General features: G+C 39.3%; 1 protein-coding gene across 4 annotated transcripts; it reads left to right on the plus strand.

Annotated features, from left to right (window-relative positions):
- Positions 1–720: 720 nt before the first annotated feature.
- On the plus strand, positions 721–21,384 carry LOC148851266 (chromatin remodeling protein EBS-like). 4 transcript variants are annotated; one of them, XM_088943385.1, is made up of 6 exons: positions 721–1,007; positions 1,115–1,457; positions 2,414–2,482; positions 9,798–9,933; positions 20,847–20,913; positions 21,001–21,384. In XM_088943385.1, the coding sequence occupies exons 1-5, from the start codon at positions 935–937 to the stop codon at positions 20,865–20,867; spliced, it is 642 nt and encodes a 213-aa protein (XP_088799511.1). In that variant the 5' UTR covers positions 721–934; the 3' UTR covers positions 20,868–20,913; positions 21,001–21,384. The 4 variants fall into 4 exon arrangements, with proteins under 4 accessions (XP_088799511.1, XP_088799510.1, XP_088799512.1 ...); XM_088943387.1 differs by lacking the exons at positions 20,847–20,913; positions 21,001–21,384 and adding exons at positions 1,944–2,010; positions 16,119–16,429 and having other exon boundaries at positions 956–1,007; XM_088943384.1 differs by lacking the exon at positions 20,847–20,913 and having other exon boundaries at positions 21,001–21,382.
- Positions 21,385–21,966: the final 582 nt, after the last annotated feature.

The following is a 21,966-nucleotide window of genomic DNA, read 5'->3' on the forward strand; positions in this document are numbered from 1 at the left end:
ATTATATTTATTAATTATTATAATTATTAATTTTTTAAATATCAAATAAAAATTATTTTTTTTCAAAATCAAGCTCGAGCCGAGCCGAGCTTGAGCTTATGAATTTTTTACTCGAGCCGAGCTCAAGCTCAAGGTTCTGACTCAAACTGAGCTTGAGCTCAAGCGCTCGAGCTTGAGCCTTGTAGAACAGTCTCGAGCCTGGTACTATTCAGCTCGGCTCGGCTTAAATCCACCCCTACCTGTAGTTACTGGCCTTGATGGAACCATTTATTAGGCTATACATAACCCTTACACACACATCTGACTTGTCCTAGCATAGGGGTGTAAACGGATCGAATTCGATTTGATATTTGACGGATATTGAAAATTAATATCCGAATTTGAATCTGATTAAATATTCGAATTCGATTAATTAATTATTTTAGATATATATACAATAAATATTTATATATAAATATATAAATTATTTATATAACTTAATTATTATATAAAAATTATATAAAATATTTATATATTATATATAAGAATTAAATAATCGATCGAATTCATATATTTTTCGAATCAGATCATATTCAAATTTGAATCCGATTAATTATTCGATATGAATAAGATATCGAATTCGATTATATGACCCGAATACTGTTTACACCGCTACTGAACATGACCCGAACGCCCGCACGGGTTATTGGTTTCGCTGCAAATCTACCCCGTTTGAACACTGTGGTACACATTCCACCGCCTTAGAAATCAAATTACGAAATCTAAATTTTATATCTTGCCCGATGAACTCTGAACAGAACCAGTAGCATTCTTTAATTTCGTAATTCATATGGTATCTAATTAATTTCTAGAAATCCCATTCCCACCCCCTGACCTGGCCCTTCTGTCTTCTAGTGTGCATGCATCCAGCATTCACTTTCCACCCTTTCAGTCCATGGCGAAAGGCCGGGCACCCAGAAGAACAATAGATTCTTACACGATCAAGGGCACTAACAAGATCATCAGAGGTAGGCATGCCCACCAGAGAAGGACTCCTAATTTTTCTTCCTTGTCAAAGATTTCTGATATTCGCCGTCTCCCCTTCCGTTTGTGAATTTTGCACTTTTCATTGCAGCCGGCGACTGCGTTTTGATGAGACCTTCGGACTCATCGAAACCCCCATACGTCGCCAAAGTAGAGAAGATCGAATCAGACAGTAGAGGGAACGTGAAGGTACGGGTACGGTGGTACTACCGGCCAGAGGAGTCGATCGGAGGCCGGCGGCAGTTCCACGGAGCCAAGGAGGTATTTCTTTCCGACCATTACGACGTACAGAGCGCCGACACTATCGAGGGCAAGTGTACGGTACATAGCTTCAAGAGTTATACTAAACTCGACGCTGTCGGTAATGACGATTACTTCTGCCGCTTCGAGTATAATTCCTCCACTGGAGCGTTCAATCCAGATAGAGTCGCTGTGTATGTTATCACTTCTTCGTCTATCAATCAATGATTATATATTAGTAACTCGTGAAGAGATTGTTCCGTCTGTTAGAGATTTGCACGGATTTAGAACCAAAATTTTCGACTTGTTTTGAATTTGGTATTTTTAATTCCAAAACTTTTGAGCAAATTAGGACAGGTCATCCGTTTTCATTATTATTTTATTCTCTCCAGTGTCTCTTGGATGTTATAGGTTCCCCTCCTATTGTTCTTGTCGTTTTTACAAGTGTTTGATAGCAACAAATGCATGCATTTCGGTTTTGAAAATATACGTGCCTTTGGAGCACAAGGTTTTTTGTGGAGATGCCATTGTTCTAACGAATTGAAGCCTTGCTCATACTCAGGATAAGCACCGTTTCTTTGGAAGAATTTCTCTATAGCCGAAGTTTGTGTCTGGAACTTTATTCTGTTATGATTTATCTGTTTATTGGTTTATTGATACATACTTGACCAATCCAAAAGCCTTACTGTTGGAACGCATCAAGCAAAGCCATTTAACACGCTTCCGCAGCTCTCACTCTAGCGGCAGGTAGCCCATTCTTTCTAGCGGCTTTCATTCACTCTTCCGTGACAGTTCTCACTCTGTACTAAGTAGTCCTTCTCCTAGTAGCCTTTTCCGCTATTCAAACTTGAGACATGGTGGTAAGTTGTGATACCAATTGTTACATATTTGACCATATGCCAAATGCAATTATAGGAACACCTCAAGCTAAGCCGTTTAACCTTTAGGAGTGTAACATTTATTTATTTATTCTGTTATATCACAATCTTTCTCCAATTTTGTTTTCTTAAACTTCTTGGAACTTATAGAAAATTTAGGCCTTCTTTTGGTGATGGGACATTTGTGGGTTCAACTTTGGAATATGATTATTTGATATCAGCTATGTTTCAGTCCTGCCTATTTTTTATTTAATTGTTTTTTCATATTGCAGATACTGCAAATGTGAAATGCCATACAACCCTGATGACCTAATGGTGCAATGTGAAGGCTGCACTGATTGGTAAACATCAATGATTCTTTAAATTGTGCCTTTTTTCCCTTTTTATTGTTTTTTTTTTTCAGGTTTATGGTTGATAGAATATTAGCCGAGTTGGTTTACAGGAACATCTTGAAGACAATTCAGGTTTTGCCTGAATATCTTTATGGAAAAGAAAGTAGTAGCTTCATGTTCTTCATTATTACTTAATATTTTTGTCATGATAACTTCAATATGTAAAAATTTCTCTTAGGGATCATAAAATGAATACAGGGGTTCATTGCTAATATGCTAGACATTTTGAAGTCACCGAGTTTCAAAAACTAGTCAACTTGTCAGTCCCACCTTTTACTTCTACCAATGTCAGGGCCATGACAACCACAGATGGAGAAAAAGAATTTGTTATGGTTCTTGAGCATGGAAAGAAGGGACCATTGCTTGATGTGATTATTTCATCTGACAAGTGTGAGAATGCTGGTTCAGGTCTGGGAGTTGCCACTTCATGCAAAAAATGCCATAGCTTTGGTCTATATCCATTGCACCCTTAATGATCTCTCTGCTTGTGTTAAGAAAGAATTTAAGATAGTGAAGTATCAACCTTTGGGTGCCTTATCAAGTTTCTTATATTCATGATGATGCCACACTGCTTCCTTATTGTAGTGTGATCTCTGATGAACTTTATAAAAACTATTATCCACAATACCATTGGTCTTGACCTGTTAGTTGCATTTAATTACTGTGTAGATTTTAGTCTATCAAAACACCCGCCAGGGGATGGGTGTGGGAGGAGAAAGGGATGTGTCAACGAACACACCCACCTAAAATACAAAGAGATCTACAACCCAGGAAGGGCAGTCCCCCAGTAAAACTTGATCTGATTTTCTCTCTCTTTTCCAAGAGAATCTGCAAGTGCATTTGCTGATATTCTCTACCATCTGAACAAGGTGTTTGTTCTAGAGGCTAAAGATCTGACCTCCCAAATAATGTGATAGAGCATCTATTGGTGAACCCTCCTGTAAAAGGGATGCCTTTTTGTGCTTTTGAAATGGGTAAATGTTCCTTTTTTTTGGGGGGGGGATTATAATTGAATTGTGGTATGATGCATGGACATTTTTTCTTTGAAGTGATGGTCATACAGATGTAACCAAGTACCTAAGTTATCAGGATGACATTACAGACTATAAACATGCAACAATCAACCCTAAGTTAATTAAAATGACATGGAGGTGGCATTCAGTAAATTCAGACTCTGATCTGAAAAGCAAAAAAAGTTCTAGGAATAGTTCTGAGCTCTGATATGTGAAGATTTGCTTTTCTGCATTTTCAAATCTCCAAATGCAGCAAAGTGGTTTGGTGATATGAATACTATAACCTCTAAAAATATCTGCTTTGTAGTTTTACCCTTTTGAATATACAATATATTATATTATAATTATATCTTTTTATACAATTAAAAACATATTTCCATTCTATACTATGATATTGTATTTAATATAATATAAAATATATTATAATAAATACAATATGATATTATGATATAATACGATATTTATAAAGACTATTGGAACAGACCAACAGAAAGCAGTTAATCAGTTTTACAAGAGGAGGCCACGTCATCACAACTAATCGTCCACTTGCAACAACTGTAACAGAAAGAAATCAAAGATTGTAAACAGTATAAGTAATGAAGCACAAAGAGAAATAAGACAATAATTCTTTCGGCATTAATCTCTCTCTCTCTCTCTCTCTCTCTCTCCTTCCAACGAATTCAGGAGGTTGGCTCCCTCGAAGAGCCCTGAGTTAGGCAGGTTCCTAACAAGTTGGTATCAGAGCCAGCATGACCAACACAAGAAACACATCAGTAGACACCTGAGTGGATCAGATGGAGGTAGAGATCCATTGAATGTCTTCAGATCTCAAAGAAACGAAGGAAGGTTTCACTGCTCTCCTCAATCGTCTGGAGCAGGGGGCAACAAACAACGACAGAGGAAGGCAAGAAGAGCGCAACAATGAAAACAACTGCAGAACAGGGCCGACGACAATGAGAGCAGCCAAAATCGATTTCCCCATCTTCTCAGGCGGCGACCCAACTCCCTGGATTCTCAGAGCCGAACGGTATTTTGATTACCATGAGACACCTGGGCAAGACAGGGTAGTTTTGTCTTCTGCGCATCTTGAAGGGGAAGCTATCCTCTGGTTTCAATGGTACCGACGGGGGCACCCTCGTCAAACTTGGGCAGACTTCACTGATGCCATGATTATCCGTTTTGGATCGTTTGGGTTCGTAGATAATGATGAGAGTTTGGCAAAGCTACGACAGGTGGGATCAGTTAAAGATTACCAGATGGAGTTCGAAAAGCTAGCCATGAGAGTCCAAGGGTGGACGGAGAAGGCGTTGGTGGGAAGCTTCGTCATCGGCCTAAAAGAACAACTGTGACTGGAAGTAAAGGCGATGCAGCCCACTTCGGTCATAAATGCGGCAGTGCTGGCAAGATTGTATGAGGATAAGTTCGCTCGAGCAAGAAAGGTGCAACGGCCATGGGGTCCAAGAACCAGGACGACAACACCAGACAAGGAGGAAGGAATACTGGGCCCAGGTCCATTGGTTCCTTTCAAACGGCTGACCTGGGCAGAGATGCAAGCCCACCAAGACAAAGGACTTTGTTACAACTGCGAAGAGAAATTCGGGCCAAGTCATCGGTGCAAGAAACAACAAACATTTCTTCTCCAAACAGATGCCGAAGAGGAAGACGACCTCACCGGTTGCAGGGAATCTAACCCAGGGTGGGAAATACAACCCAATGGCACACCTGAAATATCTCTACAAGCCCTTACGGGACTTGTGTCCCCTCAAACAATGAGAGTTGTAGGGCTAATCCAGGGACGCCAAGTGTCAATCCTCATAGATAGTGGTAGTTCCCTTAACTTCATAACTCAAGTCTTGGTGGATAAAATGGGGCTCCCGGTTCAACCAACAATGGCTTTTATGGTTCATGTGGCCAACGGTAATAGCCTATCCTGCAATAGCATTTGCATGGGCTTACCACTAAAGGTTTAGGGTCACCAGTTTGTGGTGGACTTATATCCTCTTCATCTCAGTGGAGCTGACGTGGTGCTAGGCATTCAATGGTTAAGACAGCTAGGGCCCGTGATCTGTGACTGGGTCTATCTACAAGGGCAAACATGCAATGATCCAAGGCCCATTAGTCTTGCAACATTAACAAAGCAAATAGGAGATCCGGATCAGCCCATATTCATGCACATGGACTCAAATTGGACCAGCCCATCTTTAGCTAACAGCAGCCCAGATGGGCCTAGAGACTTCCAAAGCCGCCTACAACAACTCCTTCAGCACTATGGCAGTGTTCGAAGAACTCCAAGAACTTCCACCACGTCGGAAGCATGACCACCGCATCCCCCTCTTGCCAGGAGCTGCCCCAACCAATGTAAGACCCTACCGATACCCTTACTTTCAAAAATTTGAAATCGAGAAGCAAGCTCAAGATATGCTTAAGCAAGGGATAATACAACCCAGTCACAACCCATTCTCTTCACCGGTATTATTAGTAAAAAAAAGGATGGGACGCGGTGATTTTGTATTGATTACAGAGCCCACAACAATATCACCATTAAAGACCGATTTCCAATACCAGTCATTGATGAGTTGCTTGATGAACTCAGTCAAGCCACCATATTCTCAAAATTAGATTTACGAGCTGGGTATCATCAAATAAGGGTACATAGGGAGGATGTTCACAAAACGGCTTTTAGGACACGTGATGGCCACTATGAGTTCCTGGTCATACCATTTGGGCTGATCAATGCTGCAGCCACATTTCAAGCATTAATGAACGACATATTCCGGCCATATTTACGTAAGTTCATCCTTGTTTTCTTTGATGACATATTGGTCTATAACCCCAATTGGGAGGATCATCTGAATCATCTATAGGTCACCCTTGCAACACTTGAGGCCCACCAGTTGTTCGCTAAAGAGTCCAAGTGCTCCTTTGGACAAAACCAAGTTCACTACTTGGGACATGTTGTAGAGAATGGAACTGTAGCGGCCGACCCAGATAAAATCTCCAGTATAATGGGCTAGTTGCAACCCAAAAGTGTGAAAGCGTTGAGGGCCTTCTTGGACCTGATTGGGTACTACCGCCGCTTCATAAAAAACTACGGCCTAATAGCTACCCCGTTGACCCAATTGCTGAAATAAGACGCTTTTCACTGGTCAACCCAGGCCCAACAAGCTTTTGAGCAGTTGAGACAGGCAGCTGCGAGCCCTCCAACATTAGCGTTGCCCGATTTCACAAAAGACTTCATCATTGAGTGTGATGCTTCCGATCAAGGTGTTGGGGCTGTTCTCATGCAAGAGGGGCGACCACTAGCCTTTTTCAGCAAGGCCTTAACATCACAAAAGTGGGCCAAATCAGTTTATGAACGAGAATTAATAGCAGTGGTCTTAGCAGTCCAACGTTGGCGATCCTACTTGCTCGGTAGACGGTTCATAATTCGGACCAACCATCAAAGTTTGGAGTTCTTATTATTGGATCAATCAGTCCTATCCCCGGAACAACAACGATGGATATCCAAGCTACTGGGGTACGAATACATAATTGAGTACAAAGCAGGGGCTGCTAACTGGGTGGCTGATGCCTTCTCATGACACCCACAATCATTTCGGTTACTAGTTCTTCCCCAACTTTTCCACTCCTGGATCTACTTCGAAAAGAAGCCCAATCCCATAGGGAGTTACAGTAGTTGAAGGCCCAAGTATTGGCAAATCCCTCATTGCACCCCGGGTACACCATTAAGAATGATCTACTCTTCTTCAAAGGACGCCTGGAAATTACGGCAGATTCTGCTCATCTTAGGAAGCTCCTGGAATTATTCCATGCCTCACCCACAGGTGGCCACTCCGGCATCCTACGAACACAAAAACACATCGCCACACAATTCCATTGGAAAGGCATGCGTACATCTATCCAGAACTTCATAGCCGGGTGTGCAGTATGCCAACAAAACAAATCGGCCACTACAACACTAGTAGGCCTCTTGCAACCACTCCCAATACCAAGCCAAGTCTGGGATGATATATCAATGAATTTCATCACAGGATTGCCCGTTTCTGCCGGCAAAACAATTATCCTTGTGGTAGTGGATAGATTAATGAAATACAGTCATTTCCTACCTCTATCACACCCATTTATAGCAGTCATTGTTGCTGAATTTTTTCTCTGGGTACACCATTAAGAATGATATACTCTTCTTCAAAGGACACTTGGAAATTCCAGTAGATTCTGCTCATCTCAGGAAGCTCCTGGAATTATTCCATGCCTCACCCACAGGTGGCCACTCCGGCATCCTACGAACACAAAAACGCATCGCCACACAATTCCATTGGAAAGGCATGCGTACATCTATCCAGAACTTCATAGTCGGGTGTGCAGTATGCCAACAAAACAAGTCGGCCACTACAACACCAGCAGGTCTCTTGCAACCACTCCCAATACCAAGCCAAGTCTGGGATGATATATCAATGGATTTCATCATAGGATTGCCCGTTTCTGCCGGCAGAACAGTTATCCTTGTGGTAGTGGATAGATTAATGAAATACAATCATTTCCTACCTCTATCACACCCATTTATAGCAGTCATTGTTGCTGAATTTTTCCTCTGGGAAATTGTGCGCCTACATGGGCTCCCCAACTCAATTGTATCAGACAGGGACCCTATCTTTATGAGCCGTTTCTGGGCTGAATTTTTCCTCCTACACGGGGTTAAACTATTCAAGTCAACTAGCTACCACCCCCAATCTGATGGATAGACAGAGGCAGTTAACAAGAGTCTCGAAACATATTTGGGATGCTTCGCGGGAGATCGACCAAGACAATGGGTGAAGTGGATCCACTGGGCTAAATGGTGGTACAACACCACTTTCCATAGCGCTGCTGGGATGACACCCTTCAGAGCTCTATATGGTCGGGACCCTTCCCCTCTACTTATGAAAAAGGGACCACCACAGTAGCGGCCGTAGAAGAACAGGTGATGCAACGAGTTGAGGTGTTAAAGGAACTGAGACATCATCTCTTACAGGCACAGCAATGGATGAAGCACACCTATGATAAACATCACAAGAATGTCCAATATGAAGTCGGTGATTGGGTGTTTCTCAAATTACAACCTTTCAGACAGATTTCAGTTGCAAGCCGACAGTGGAACAAACTCAGCCCGCGCTATTTTGGACCATTTAAAATCCTTGAGAGAATAGGCTCAGTGGCCTACGAGCTGGACCTTCCGGCAACATCAAAACTGCACCCTGTATTCCATCTCTCCTTACTGAAGAAAGGGCCGAAGTCAGGAGTCATTACAAGTGTGACCCTTCCCACATTTTAAGAGGAAGGACAGGTGCAGACTGAGCCAGCCCACATCATTGATTTCAGATGGGTGCGCCGGGGTGGAAGAGTCATACCAGAAGCATTAGTTGTTTGGTCTAAACTCCCAGAAGAGGATGCAACCTGGGAATCCTACTTAGATCTGCAATCAAATTTTCCCACATTAGACCTTGAGGGCAAGGTCGCTCTAAAGGCGGGGGGGGGCATTGTAAAGACTACTGGAACAGATCAACAGAAAGCAGTTAATCAGTTTTACAAGAGGAGGCCACGTCAGCACAACTAATCGTCCACTTGCAACAGCTGTAACAGAAAGAAATGAAAGATTGTAAACAGTATAAGTAGTGAAGCACAAAGAGAAATAAGACAGTAATTCTTATGGCATTAATCTCTCTCTCTCTCTCTCCTTCCAACGAATTCAGGAGGTTGGCTCCCTCGAAGAGCCCTGAGTTTGGCAGGTTCCTAACAATATTTAATCTATGTTCTGCCAAAAAACTATATATTATATAATATACAATGTTTTCGTAGCATATGAAGATAGTTATACATTATATTACATAGATATAAATAAAATTATATGCATACTCTTATTTAATATTATATTATTATGTTATATGGATATTTGAGATTGTTGAAGGACAATGTTGTCCAATTGATCTCTCAATTTAGTGCTGAATATTTTTAGAGGTGAGTAAACCTCTGAAAATTTTAGAGTAATTTTTTAAATTCAGAGGTGTGCTTCGATGTAAAACTAAACTACCATATAACCTCTGAAAGCAAAAATTTTAGAGTTCAGAAAATGCCACTTGAGACTACTTGAGTTTCCTCCAGTTGAATCCGTTCATTCGTTGTTTCTCTTATTTATCCTGTCTGAAATGGCTCTTGCTTGTAGAGAAGATAACTAGTAAGTCATTACAATATTTATTCCACTGCTTCTTGTCCAGGTTTCATCCACATTGTATAGATATGACAGCAGAAGAAGCCAAGAGACTTGAACACTTCTTCTGTCAAGGTTGTTCCTCACAAGGTCAAAACAAGTTGCTCAACTCTCACACTGCTCCCAGAAACTCAGAAACTAAGGTATGCTCACTGCTTTCAGCATTTATGTGTATTTGCTTACAAGATGACTTGCATATATTATACTTCCAAGAGATTTATTGCAGGCTTATTTCAACATGTAAAGCATCTGATATACTGATTTATGGTTTGTGTTCGTTGTTTTTCAATTCATTTAGACGAAGCAAGATCAATAAAATTGTCAGTTAAGATTACTAAGCTATTGAATTGCATTCATCATAATTTTGATGATAAAGCATTTGCTACCAATAAAAAAGATATAGCTTTTTTTTGGTCAACCATTGTGGCCACTGGGGTTGGCGGTAAAAGAGTTGTGTTTCACATGATGTTCAGAACAAATGTGAGAAATTGCTCTCTTCTTTCCTTCTGTCCAATGTTCGGTACTGATGATTGTGTTTTACATATTTTTCTCTTGCCATACTGCCACTCCAAGAAGGAAGAAAATAATCATTATTAGGTTTATAAATTGTCTTGATCAGAACAGTGTTATCCAGGAATAAAGGGGTGTTGGTGGCTAATTCTCCTCAACTTTAGGGGGGTAGAGGGGAGGTGATGAGGGGTGTTGGTGGTCCACATGGTCATCTGGGATATATTGGAGGGCAGGGACAGAAGGATCTTTATATCCCCTTTTGATTCTTTGTGAGGGGTTTTATTTTTTACTTGCTTGTGATATACCCAAAAGAAAATTTCAGGACTTCCTTTTTAATCTGCGATGAAAAAAATATCATTACAAGTAAAAATTGGAATTTAAGAATTCTTTTTTTTTTGATAATTGAGTGAAAATTTTATTAATCACCAAAGATAAGAGTTACAAGCAACCCAAGGAGAGGCACGAGATGCGACTTTTTCAGAAGATCTAATTACAACTTTTCAAATTCAACTAGAACAAGTTACAAAGTAGCCCAAAAAAGGACCTTCCTTGGAGACCCCTTGTTTTGGCTAATGAATCAGCCATGGTATTTGTCGACCTGCTCACCCATTGAACATTGATTCTCATATTGCTAGTTAACCATTTTTCTTTTTTGAGGAGGACTCTATAGCCCCAAATGACAGAATCTGGGTTTAACAGCCACCCCACTACCACCTGAGAGTCTCCTTCAATTAGAAGATGTTCCACCCCAAGCTGGTTCACAATCTGGATCCCTTGTACAGCAGTTAGTATCTCTGCCCTTGTAGAGTCTCCCACTCCCACAGGTCCAGAAAATAAGAATTATTGGTTACTTAAAGCGAAAAGGAGAAACCAAGAATATGAATTCAGAAAAAGCAAGCACAAATAACACTACAAACCAAACCCTACCAACCGGAAAAAAAAACACACAGTATAAGGGGGTTAGGTCTATAATTTAAATCGATTCTTCCAATCCCTCCCTCAGCTTACTCATTAGCCATAGAGTTTGCAAATCTTTGGATACATCTCAAGAAGAGCTCTCCAGTTGGATGACAAGGATCTAGCCTCCTTAATGCAGTTGTCTTACATCCAGGGCCACTAGGATCTTCAAGCATCCATCCTATTACAACTTTGGGATCACCCTCCACTTAAATATGAGTATATGACCAAATCTTAGAGAATGTAGCAGAATCAATCCTTCAAGTATTGATAGGAACTTAGAACTAAGGAAATGTCTGGATCTAATGGGATCCATTCTCCCATTCTCTCTTTTGTGATTTATTAGAACTCCTAAAATTCCCAAGGGACCTAGGTTACAGATTGAACATCCACCAGAATTTATTTCTGAAAACTTCCCTTGCTGCAAAGTAATCTTTTCTCAACAAATAAATAAATGAATAAATCCCTTGCTGCAAAGTAATCTTTTCTCAATAAATAAATAAATCCCTTGCTGCAAAGGAGACTGCTTCTGTGCAAGGAAGAGCTTGCCACCACTTGCCAATTCCTTGCTGAAAAGTCTTTGAATTTTGAAAACTTAATTGTTGATGAGATTTGTCTGAATGTCTGCAACCCTATGGTTACCAATAACTCCCATGCTGAGATTGTTGTTCATGAAGGCATTCAGGGAGGTGGTCCATTTGAAATTTTATGGTAGCTCATAAGGGCAACCAAGAGTGCTTGGGGATTGGTGGTGTTGTCTCAGGAGGTGAAGGAAACATAATTTTGTGCAGTGGTTCTACAGGAAAACCAATCTTCACCATGACAGGTGAGTGTGCTCTTTGTTCGTCTTGGGAGACCCTATCTAGAGGAGGCCTTCATCACCATTGATCAAGGGATTCTGCCTATGCTATTAGACAGGGCAAGGTTTTCAGGTGAGATCCCTCTTAGTACATCTTTTTTGGAGCAAAGATGCTACTGTCTTCCTCCAAAAAATTTCACGGAAAGGGCTTCTTTGGAAACTGTATGTCTATTTGTGGAGTTTGTTCTTGCTCTGTTGCCTCCTTTGTCTCCCCCATGCCAAGGCTTCTGCAGCCCATGTGCACTTTCACAGACTGCTTAGGTGGGGCGTACTATTGGCACCATTGTCCTCCTTGTAGTCTTTAGCAGTTTTTTTTTTTTTTCTTTTTTTTTTTTTCACATATCCAAGCAGCAATTTTAGTCTATTTTTTAGTATGTGGATTAGTTGGCTACTTGAGTGTGGGCCTTGGTGCAAATGCGCAATGGTTGGGTTGCTTTATTGTGACCTGAGTGACCAGGGTTCAAATCTTGGAAACTGTCTCACTGTGTGTATAGGGGTAAGGCTGTATACACCCCACACCCACATTGGCAGGAGCCTCGCGCACTGGTCTGCCCTAGATTAATTGGCTACTTCAATTTCTCTGTTGGCTTCTTCTACTTCTTCCACAAGAAAACAGGTTTTATAAGACAATTCTTAAGAGTGGGCTTCTTTCTGTCTTGACCCTGCCCTAGATTAACTGCTTCATTAGTAGTAAATTTCATGCTCTACTTTCAAGGGAACTTTTTTTTTTTTGATAAGTCTACTTTCAAGGGAGACTTATTCCATTGTCATGACCATGGGCTTCTTTCTGTACTAGTAGCAATGCAAAGTGATAGATTGTCAAGTTTAAAGCAGCTATCATTCTTTTAAACTGCAATTGGATGTTGATGTATCTCATTCAGAGTGTCTATGCAATATAGGAAAGTCCTAATTTAGATAAAGTTACCACCACTACATCATCTCCTTCGAAATTTTCCTATTTTCCCAACTCTTGGGGCAACTATTTGAAGTAGAGGGGGAAAATACTCTCTCAACATTACATTGTTTTAATCTTGCATGCCAAACTTCAAAATTTTATGTGATGGTTAGAAGGTATGGAAGTCATCAGGTGTTCCTTCATCCCCAATATTTTGGCTTCTGCCCGTTCCACTCAAGGTTCAAAGTATTTGAAATGCAAGGTGTACTAGAAAGGTAATTTTAAGAGACGTATCGAGATACGCTTTGGAAACACAGATATGAACGAAAAATCAAGATACGCATGAATACACTAGAAAATCCAAAATAATCCTTAGAAAAATATATTAACAACAATAAAAATGAGTTTTATGTTATTATAACTAATTTATTTAAACATAAAAACCATACTTTAATAATTTATAAAAAGTATTGGGACATAATTTGTAACGGTTGAAAAGTAATAGAGCTGAAATGTATGTGTGTATATATACTAATGTTTATTAGTTAATAATATTTTCGAAGTCATTTATTAGTTGATATTTATTGTATATAGATTTATATAATATTTATTATGTATAGAAGTTAATATATATACCTTAATTTTTAATAAATAAATATAGTTTGTATTGATCTTATTATTATATAAATTTTAATAATCAAGTTTTAGCATTTATTGAGAAACATCCACCAAGAGAAGAAAAATAATTTAAGAATAAAAATGCATGCTATTAAGATAAGCAATTAAGGTTGGTATACTAGTTAATTAGTTGTTGTAAATAAATGACTAGGTTCAAAGCTTCTTACCTTCACCTTATGATTTTAACAAGTTATTTGACTTAAGTAGCATTTAATGATGTCTTAAATGCCTTAATTAAAGGTAACTCAAATGAGCATTGTAGAGAAGATGGGCTGAATGACCCATAGACTGTTTTCTTATTTCTTTTCTTTATGTTCTTTACTGTAATGGGCCTCAACATGGGCCTTACTTATGTTATGTCTATTTTAAATTATTCCCCCAGTTAAGGGCCTCTCTGTAATTACTGAAATTAAGTTAATGAAAAGGGATTAGGGTGTAAGAGAGGATAAGAATTCAAAAATCTCTCTCTGAACCCTTATTGCTGCCACCTTCTTCCTCCTCTCTCTTCTTGATTCTCTGTTTCTGCTGTTCTCTATCACTTTTCTGCACTATTTTAAACAGTCTGTTTATTTCAGAATTTTGTTTTTCTTCTTGGTATCAAGTGGGCTTTCCTTTTCTCTCTTTTCTCCTCTTTCTTCCCATACATAGTGTGTATTGGAGAACTGAATCGAATGAATAGTTAAAGAAATTTTTTTTTCAGCCCAATTGTTAGTGGTTTTTGGAGAGGAAGCTATCCTTGTCGTCACTTTGACAGTATCTAGTGTGTTGCCTGAAACCCTAATTAATTGGAGAAATCTGCTTGCGGGCCCTACAGGGAGTTTGGCCTTGGCTCTTAGTGATTGAAAGACTTCTTGTACTTCATCATGAAGATCGATTCAAGTAGCTCATTGTTCTGTGTAGTTTACAAGGTGCGGTTAGGTTTTTTCTGTTTCTCCCGGGTTCCAGGTGTGACGCAATTAACAAGTTTGATTGCGTAGTGGTTGATTCACAACACATTTTTTTTCCTGTCTTCATTGATTGTTAATTGAAGTTGTTAGAAGTTATTTTTGGAGTGTTTTAAGAAGATGGAGCCTTCGGAAGTTGAAAACAAGCATGTTGCTGAATCCGGACAGGTTTTGAGGTCCTCTGTTGACTTTCTACTGCTTGTACAACAGTCAAGCTAGATGGAACCAATTATCTGGCATGGTCACAATCAGTAAAAGTTCATGTCTGCAGTAGAGGCAAGTGGGGGTATATCTTCGGGAGCAAGAATGTTCCCTCAGAAGATGATCCATCCTATGAAAAATGGATGATGGTTAGTAAATTCAATGCAACCTCAAATCAGTCAACACTATTTATGGATGAATTCAACAAAGGAAATATGGGACGGTGTTACTGAAACCTATTATCAGAAATTGAATGTAGCCAGGGCATATAAGCTGAGGAGTGATGTGAAAATTTTAAGGCAGGGGGAGAGACCTTTGGTTGTTTATTTCTCAATGCTGAAATCTCTTTGGCAAGAAATTGACTTGATGGAAACTGTTGCCTGGAAAAGCACTAATGATGCTGAAACCTACAAAAAATTAGTTGAGAGAAACAAGGTTTTTGAATTCTTGACGGGGCTGAATCCCAAGTATGACATCACAAAACAAAACATCTTATTCAAGGATAGTGTTTCATTGTCTCAGGCCTATGCCTTGGTGAGTAGTGAAGAAAGTAGGAGACTAGTCTAGGTTCAAGGGGCTGATCTAAATGACCACTTTGCTAACATGGGGCTGAAACCTAAGGGAATTACATGAAGTCCAGGTGGTTCAGGTAAGAAAGAAGTTATTTGTGAGTACTATAAGAAACCAAAGCACACAAAAGACAAGTGCTGGAAACTGCATCCGGAGCTTCTTCCCCTTCGTTTCCAAAAGAAGACTAATAATATGAAGACAGGAAATGCCAATATTGCTACTGGTCCAGATAATGACGGATGCCTAAACGAAGAGAGGACTGCTAGTGAACAGTTAGCAGTTATGAAGGCAGAATATGAGAAGTATGGAAGGATGATCAGTCACCTAGAGAGTGTTGCCTCTTCTTCCAACCCTCCAGGAAATTCAACTTCTACATTTTCTCATTCAAGTATACGAGCTTCTGCCAATCATGCAACTATCTCAGGTAATCGTAGGTTCCCTTGGATTATTGATTCTGGTGCTTCTGACCATATGAGCAGCCTTTCCACCTTTTTTATTTCTTATGATTTGCTTCCTGGCCGTGATAAAATCACCCTAGCCGATGAATCTTTTGCTCTTATCTTTGGCAAGGGAACCATCAAGGCTACAGACTCTCTATTACTTCCTTTTGCTCTTCATGTCCCCAAACTAAATACAAATTTGTTATCTGTAAGTAGCCTAACTAAGTCTTTGAATTGCAATGTAACATTTTTTCTTTCCTATTGTGTTTTTCAGGATCTGGAGTCTTAGAAAGTGATTGAGAGTGGCCATGAAGCAAATGGAATATATCTGTTGGATACTCCTGGACAGAGCCAAGGACAACCTGGGAAAGTTACCTTTGGATCTACATCTTCAGAGTCTGTCAGTCGTGTCATGTTATGTCATTTTCATTTGGATCATCTTTTTTTTTTCTACATTGAGTCATTTATTCCTAGAACTATTTAAAGGAATTAATTTGTCCAGTCTTCATTGTGAGCCGTGTGAGTTGTCAAAACATTGTAGAAGCAATTACCCTTTGAGTATAAAAGATCTTCTTTTCCATTCTATATTTGTGCATTCTGATGTGTGGGGGCCTTACCACTTACCCTCTATGGGTGGCTATAAGTATTTTATCTTGTTCATTGATGTTTTTTCACGATATACTTAGATATTTTTTATGGAGACCCGTGATGAAGTTGTTCCATAAATTTGTTCTAACCCAATTTGATACTAGAATCAAGATTTTTAGATCTAGCAATGCAAAAGAATATTTTGAGATAAACCTAACATGTTATGTCACTGATTTGGGGTTATTCACCAAAGTTCTTGTGTTAGGACTCCAAAGCATAATGGAGTTGCTGAAAGAAAAAACCGACACATTGTTCAAATTGCACGAAGTATTCTGTTTGCCTCACACTCTACAAGATTTTGGGGTGATACTGTCTTCACTACAACCTACCTAATCAACCGTATGCCATTTAGAGTGTCGGGTTTTAAGTCTCCTTTTAGTTTCTTTCATCCGGGCAATGACCTTTTTCCTATTCCACTCCATGTCTTTGGCTGCACTTGTTATGTACACATTCCAAGTACCCAAAGACATAAATTTGAACCAAAGGCCCACAAGTGCATTTTCCTTGGTTATGCCTCCACACAAAAGGGTTATTGTTGTTTTGATCCAAAGTCTAGAACTCGGTTTGTCTCAATGGATGTCACCTTTTATGAGTCTTCTTCTTTCTATGATCCTTATCTGGAGAAACATTGTCCAAAGGGGGAGAATTTGTCACAGTTGTTTGCTCTCCCCCTTCCTGTCCTAGTTGAGTCTTCTTTTGAGCCCCCTTCTACTTCAAATGAGTCAAGGGAGTAACAGTCATCTTATTCTCTTTCCAATATTCTTATTCCTTCTTTGTTACCTCCTCATCCTCTTTTTAATCCTAGGTTGTACCAACGACAAAGAACTAGAAGTGGGTAGATTGTTTCCTCTACACCACATGAGCCTCCTACACTTTCAGTCACAGAAGAGACAACATGCATTGCTACAGTTCCTTTGGAGCCATCATTCCTAGACCTTGATATCCCTATTGCTATCAGAAAAGGTAAAATGAAGTGTATTACACATTGCATTTCCAAACCACTTTCTTATAGTTTGCTCTCTCCTTCGTATTTTGGCTATCTTTCTTCTGTTGATTCTAACCCAATACGTAGGTCAGTCCTAGAAGCTCTTACTATTCCAGAATGGAGGGATGCTATGAGAACGGGAATTGATGCCCTGCATAAGAATGACACTTGGGAAGTGGTTGATTTTCCTGAAGGGAAGGAACCAGTGGGCTGTAAGTTGGTTTTCACCATCAAATATCATGATGGCACCATTGAAAGGTACAAAGCTAGGCTGGTTGCAAAAGGTTAAACGCAAACATATGGAATTGACTGTCTGGAGACCTTTGCTCCTGTTGCAAAGATGATCTTTGTGAGGGTTCTGCCATCTCTGGCTGCACATTCAGATTGACCACTTTACTAGCTGGATGTGAAAAATGCATTCCTGAATGGAAAGTTACATGAAGAGGTCCATGTCTCTTCCTCCAGGGATATATGGCACAGATATGGAGGGAAAAGTATGCAAGCTGCAGAAATCTCTTTGTGGACTTAAACAGTCACCTAGGGCATGGTTTGAAAGGTTTAGGGCTGCCCTTGTTAACTTTGGCTATATACAAACCCAGTCTGATCATACCCTCTTTGTGAAGAGGAGAGGCTCTTTGGCAATATATCTTATTGTCCATGTTGATGATATAGTTGTGACTGGTAATGATGTAACATGGATTACTGATCTTAAGTCTTTCCTTCATACAAAGTTTGAGATCAAAGATCTGGGGGAATTGAGAAGTATTGCTGAAACTGGAGGCTTACACAGATGTTGATTGGGCCGGAAACATTGATGATAGAAGGTCAACTTCTGTGTACTGTAGCTTGGTGGCAGGTAATATTATTTCTTGGAGAAGCAAGAAACAATCAGTTGTTGCCAGATCTTCAGCTAAAGCTGAATGCAGAGCCATGGCTCATGGAGTTTCTGAGCTACTTTGGCTTCGATCCTTGATGGAGGAATTGGGTATTGAGTATGATAAGCCATTAATGTTATATTGTGATAATCAGGTTGCCATCAACATTTTTCATTATTTGGTGCAACATGACAGAACCAAACATATTGAAGTTAACATACATTTTATTCGAGAAGGTGTGGCTTCTGGAGAAGTTTGTCTACCATTTATCTCTTTTGAAGGACAATTAGCTTATTTTCTTACCAAGGGCATCCCCAAGGCCAAATTTCAGCATGATACTGGCAAGCTTGGCATGATTGACATCTATGCTCAGCTTGAGGGGGAGTGTAGAGAAAATGGCCCAAATGGCCCATAAACTGTTTTCTTATTTCTTTTCTTTATGTTCTTTGCTGTAATGGGCCTCAACATGAGCCTTACTTGTGTTATGTCTATTTTAAATTATTTGCCCAATTAAGGGCCTCTTTGTAATTACTGAAATTAAGTTAATGAAAAGGGATTAGGGTGTAAGAGAGGATAAGAATTCAAAAATCTCCCTTTGAACCCTTATTGCCGCCACCTTCTTTTTTTTTTTTTTGATCAATACACGAAAATGGTCCAATACGAGGGAAATTAAATTCAGCTGATACATAGCACGTATCGGTCTGTTTCGAGATTGTATCGGCCGATACATACCTGAAATGGTCCAATACGAGTGAAAAAGTACGAAACTATCGAGTTCTGTATGTTTCATGTACCAGATCTCTTCTGAAATGATATGTATCGGCTGATTCGGGCCGATACGTTTGCAAAATTTTAAACCTTGGTTCCATTGTGTTATCTTTTTGAAGCTTCTGCAACCATATTAATTCTTGCTCTTTCAATCTGGCCATTTTACCATAGAAATGATCATTTCTAGGTGCAAAATAAAAGTTTGGGCTGATGAGCATGAGATGAGAATATGGTTTCTAGTCTGAGATTCTGAGGGTAGCCACTGTGTGAAAAATAAAAAAGGAAAAAATAGAAAGAAAAGAAAAGAAAAAAAAAAGAACAAAAGGTTAAGGGCATATCCAGTTCACCTCTCATAAGACCATACAGCCAGGACCAACATTGGGTGGTGACCCTGTAGTCATACATACAATAAGAGAAACGGAGAAGCTTTCAATCAAACTTCCTATAATCTAGTTACCTCAAGTGAATTTAGATTTCTTTCAAGGGTCAAATTAGGTTCTAATCTTTTTATACAAGACAATTCTTGCCATGTATAAACATCATATCCTGTAGATAGAATTGATCAAATCCAATTTCTTTGGTTGCCAGGCCATTCCATGAAATCAATTTTCAATTCCCAACTTCCTAGGAATATTGATTTTTCCAAAGACATGAGACTCGTGATGATTTATTTATGCGGGGAGGAGTGCTTCCTTCTCATCATCCAACTCAATTGCAGCAAAAAAGGATAAATAAATAAAATGAAGTAAAAAATAAATTCTAGTCTAATGGAAGTTTATAAAAACAGTATTTTTTGTGGCAATATGATGGAAATCATTGGAAATGTCAATCCAGGAAATTGTTTAACATCTAGTATCTTCCTAAAATGCTTGGGTAAAATTCTTCATTGCTATTAGCCAACATGGCATCAATAAGACCAAATATGATGATGGCCCAGTATGGATGAATCTCGGGAAGTAATGGATGCTATGAACTAGATAAAGGTTTCCTAGTTGCTGAAAGTCATGTAGGGGATGTTGCTTGGTGTAATGGTAAAATATTGGGGTAATAAGCATGAGAGCATGGTTTCAAGTGAAAGCAGCCACTTGTGTAAAAAAAGCATGCCAAATGTTATGTCTGTATCCAGACCCTTCCCAGGACCCCAGGTAGCTGGGACCAACACTTGATAATGGCCTAATTAGTCGATAGAAAAGACATATAAGGCACAGAGGTCAAGTTGTTTGTTGTAGATTCACCAGAAATGCTTTGTAATATTTTCAATGTATGAGATCAGGTACTAGATGCTAGAGGTTCCTGGGTAATTGTGAGTGAATGGTTTCTCCCAGATTTCCTGCTGATGCATTGGAACTTATTGGATGAGGTCTTCGCCAACCAAGAGGCGATGTCAAATTTTACTTGGACAAGGAATGATTCTGTTTGGGGTCCAGGCTCTACAGTCCATACCTTTGTGTTCCAGGAGACTGTGCTGCCAATCCCTCCTCCCCCTCCCACCCCACTCCACCCCACCCCAAGCAAACAAGAGAAATGCCAGTAACTAGTGAATGATAGACTAGAGAATCCCTGGAGAGAGGAGTATTCTTCCCAAACTGAGCCGTACTGTTTAAAGGTCCATATGTTGTGCATTCTGAAATTATATACTTAAAGAAGAGTGCTTTGCTTAAATCCAGAAGTTTTATCTTTGTAAAATTGATACACTCTACGTGCATAATTGTAATTCATGATATAGATATGCCAAATAAGCAAATAAGCAAGGAGATGGTCGAAAACTACAAGTGTCACTTCAAGGAAACGAAGTATGTTTCCTTTTTTATTTTTAAATTTAAGAAGATCCTTTTTATTTTATAAAATAGTAATTTTAACGTTTAACTGGTTCTTTTCAGCTGGATACTAAACGCCGAAGGAGGTGACCATTACGTGTATAAAAACATATACGCAGCTCAGAAGGATAAGAACGTATTCAAGAAATTGTTAACTCTTTTTTTTTTTTTTAAACCTTGGGAGGACCACCACGCTTTGTTGTAAGAGTAAGAGTAGTTCCATTCCCATGGGCCATGACAGTGCTTATCCTTTGACGATGGAGGTGTCTGTTGGTTTGTAAATAAATAGTGGATGGTTTGTACATAAAATGGTGTCTAGTCTAAATGGTTGGATCTTATGCAGTGTAAGGTACACCATATCTCCCCTTCTTCTGTGTTTTTTTTCAAAAAATTTTCGTGTATCCTCTACGGTTCCAAACAATCTAACACAAATCATTTTAGAGACTACATGGCTACATGCCTTTTCTCATCAACTACCCCAATTTATTGGTATTGCCTAGACCTAGAGAGGAGCGGCTTCCCAGTAGGGGTGGATTCGAGCCGAGCCAAGCCGAATAGTATCAGGCTTGAGTTCGAACTCAGTTCAAGTAAAAAATTTGTAAGCTTGAGATCGATTTAAGAAAAAAATGTTAAATAAAAATAAAAGTTATATATAAATTTTTTTTACTTGATATTTAAATAATTAAGATTTATAATATTTTTATCAAGGTTAAAAGTATCAACACTAATTGGTCCATATCGGTTGATAGGTATCGTTCTAGGACCTCTCTGATATGCCCCTAAGGTGGGTGCAGCAGGGGTCCGACTGGTTCAGGGGGTGAAGAAGCCCTAAATCGTTCCCTTGAACTGGTTTTGGAAAAAAAAAAGTAAAAAAAGGGTATCGGTTATATATATATAAGCTTGGCTCAAGCTCGGCTCATGGACACCCCAACTTCCCAATTCCCACCCATTGTTTTATATATATATATATATATATATATATATAAACATTGATTTTAAGTTACGATGTTAATACCAAAAATGATACTA

This window comes from Nelumbo lutea, chromosome 5, assembly GCF_056320005.1.
Source record: "Nelumbo lutea isolate HS-2025 chromosome 5, American lotus-T2T, whole genome shotgun sequence".
In the NCBI taxonomy this organism is placed as follows: Eukaryota; Viridiplantae; Streptophyta; class Magnoliopsida; order Proteales; family Nelumbonaceae; genus Nelumbo; species Nelumbo lutea.

Bases quoted from the DNA above. Each gene is read 5' to 3' on its own strand.
- LOC148851266 (XM_088943384.1), top strand. From the start codon at position 935: ATGGCGAAAGGCCGGGCACCCAGAAGAACAATAGATTCTTACACGATC. The intron at 1,008-1,114 runs GTAGGCATGCCC...TTTTCATTGCAG, and splicing joins CACTAACAAGATCATCAGAG to CCGGCGACTGCGTTTTGATG. The intron at 2,483-9,797 runs GTAAACATCAAT...CTTCTTGTCCAG, and splicing joins TGTGAAGGCTGCACTGATTG to GTTTCATCCACATTGTATAG.